General features: G+C 43.1%; 1 protein-coding gene across 1 annotated transcript in view; it reads left to right on the top strand.

Moving 5' to 3' along the window:
* The window catches only part of STRBP (spermatid perinuclear RNA binding protein), an 81,150-nt gene that overhangs the window by 70,271 nt on the left and 8,602 nt on the right, over window positions 1-2,277 (top strand). Inside the window, exon 12 of the mRNA XM_018570649.1 lies at window positions 354-488. Coding sequence (XP_018426151.1) covers window positions 354-488 — 135 coding nt within the window. The remainder of the gene's footprint in view (window positions 1-353; window positions 489-2,277) is intronic.

Genomic DNA, 2,277 nt, shown 5'->3' with positions numbered 1-2,277 from the left:
GAAGGAAGATGAATAATGTATTAAGAATTCTTTTATAAACTCTCCGCCTGCTTGCGCTCACAGATGTTCCACTGCAGACTGTTTACTTCTAGGCCGCGCTGCATACGGGTTGCTAGATTAATTTGTGCGCTCGTAGTAATTACTTGCAGCGTTTATTAGCTCGGAGCTGTCTGCCGTCTTAGGAGACACTCTAAGTTATCGCCATTTCTTATTAAATTGGAGGAATAAATAATTCAGTTAAAAGGTTTCAGTTAAAAAAAAACGGCTTTTTACGCAGCGAGTAATTAACGGCCTGGTACACAGCAGACAGTAATGATGTCAGCCTCATGATTTAGTTTTTTCTATTTGTACAGGTCCGCACTCAGGGTCCTATCCTTACCGCCAGTGGAAAAAACCCTGTTATGGAACTGAATGAAAAGAGGCGAGGCCTTAAGTACGAGTTGATATCAGAGAGTGGAGGAAGCCATGACAAGCGGTTTGTAATGGAGGTGAGCACTAATCATCCCAAAAAGTAATCAACACCATTTATTGTCATGGGTGGCCACAGGAAGGATTGCTCTTTCCATAAGAATCTAATCTTTGGTCACATGCTGGGATTTGATAGACACCGGGATTGGTCACCATAACACCAAGTTATTGTCATGGGAGGCCGAAGGAAGGATTGGTCTTTTCATGACAATGTAATGCTGGGCCACATACTGGGATTTGATAGACACTGGGATTGGTCACCATACCACCAAGTTATTGTCATGGGAGGCCGAAGGAAGGATTGGTCTTTCCATAGTAATTTAATATTGGGCAATATACTGGAATTTGATAGACACTGGGATTGGTCATCATATTACCAAGTTATTGTCATGGGAGGCCACAGGAAGGGTTGGTCTTTTCATGACAATGTAATGCTGGGCCACATTCTGGGATTTGATAGATGCTGGGACGGGTCATCATAACACCAAGTTATGGTCATGGGAGGCCACGGGAAGACCAATCCTTCCATAGGAATCTAATATTGAGCCACATTCTGGGAATTGATAGACGCTGGGATTGGTCATGATAACACCACGTTATGGTCATGGATGGCCACAGGAAGGATTGGTCTTTCCATAAGAATCTAATCTTGGTCCACATACTGGGATTTGATAGGCGCTGGGATTGGTCACCATAACACCAAGTTATTGTCATGGATGGCCACAGGAAGGATTGCTCTTTCCATAAGAATCTAATCTTGGTCCACATACTGGGATTTGATAGGCGCTGGGATTGGTCACCATAACACCAAGTTATTGTCATGGATGGCCACAGGAAGGATTGCTCTTTCCATAAGAATCTAATCTTGGTCCACATACTGGGAATTGATAGATGCTGGGACTGGTCACCATAACACCACGTTATTGTAATAGGAGGCCACAGGAAGGATTGCTCTTTCCATAAGAATCTAATCTTGGTCCACATACTGGGAATTGATAGATGCTGGGACTGGTCACCATAACACCACGTTATTGTAATAGGAGGCCACAGGAAGGATTGGTCTTTTCATGACAATATGACAATGTAATGCTGGGCCACATGCTGGGATTTGATAGACGCCGGGATGGGTCACCATAACACCAAGTTATTGTCATGGGAGGCCACAAGAAGGATTGGTCTTCCCATAAGAATGTAATCAACATCAATGGCTAATGCTTCTCTTGAGGTTTCTCCCATCCCCTGACACATCCAGATCTAGTGGAAAAGTGGACCTGTCCTTTCCAATTTCTTGATATTTTTTTACAGTTCAAACCCTATTGGTGTAGAGCTACAGGGAGCAGAGGGACATCAGTATTTAGAAGTCTCGGTGACCCTGATCCCACACGTTTGATAGAATTCTTCCTGAATATCAGACCACCTTCTAGAATATATATTGGCACTTATAGTGCTTGTGATGTACCCGTAGAGCGTTTTCCCAAGACAAGCATGACGTCGGGGGTGCCTGCAGTACACATAGATGTGAGGTTGATCAGTGGTCTGATTATTTGCAGTCATCTCAACAGTTTGTTTTTTTTGTGTTTTTTTTAAATGCTGTGCCTAGAAAATATTTTTCTGGCCTGGCAGTCTATATCTTAGATCTATGTTTATATCTTGGTGTCTGTATAGGTTATATATGGTTTATATAGAGCAGAGACCACCGTTTAGTTTAAAAGGCTTGCCATGGTGCCTTTAAGCTGGAGTCTGTGTAAGGTCACTTTCCAAATACCAACGTTGTCACACGGTAGTGATGGAAAGGGAAGTAAGCGCCCC

The sequence above is a fragment of the Nanorana parkeri genome, unplaced genomic scaffold (genome assembly GCF_000935625.1).
Source record: "Nanorana parkeri isolate BGI_ZX_2015 unplaced genomic scaffold, ASM93562v1 scaffold1566, whole genome shotgun sequence".
In the NCBI taxonomy this organism is placed as follows: domain Eukaryota; kingdom Metazoa; phylum Chordata; class Amphibia; order Anura; family Dicroglossidae; genus Nanorana; species Nanorana parkeri.
This window is presented reverse-complemented; position numbering and strand designations above follow the sequence as displayed.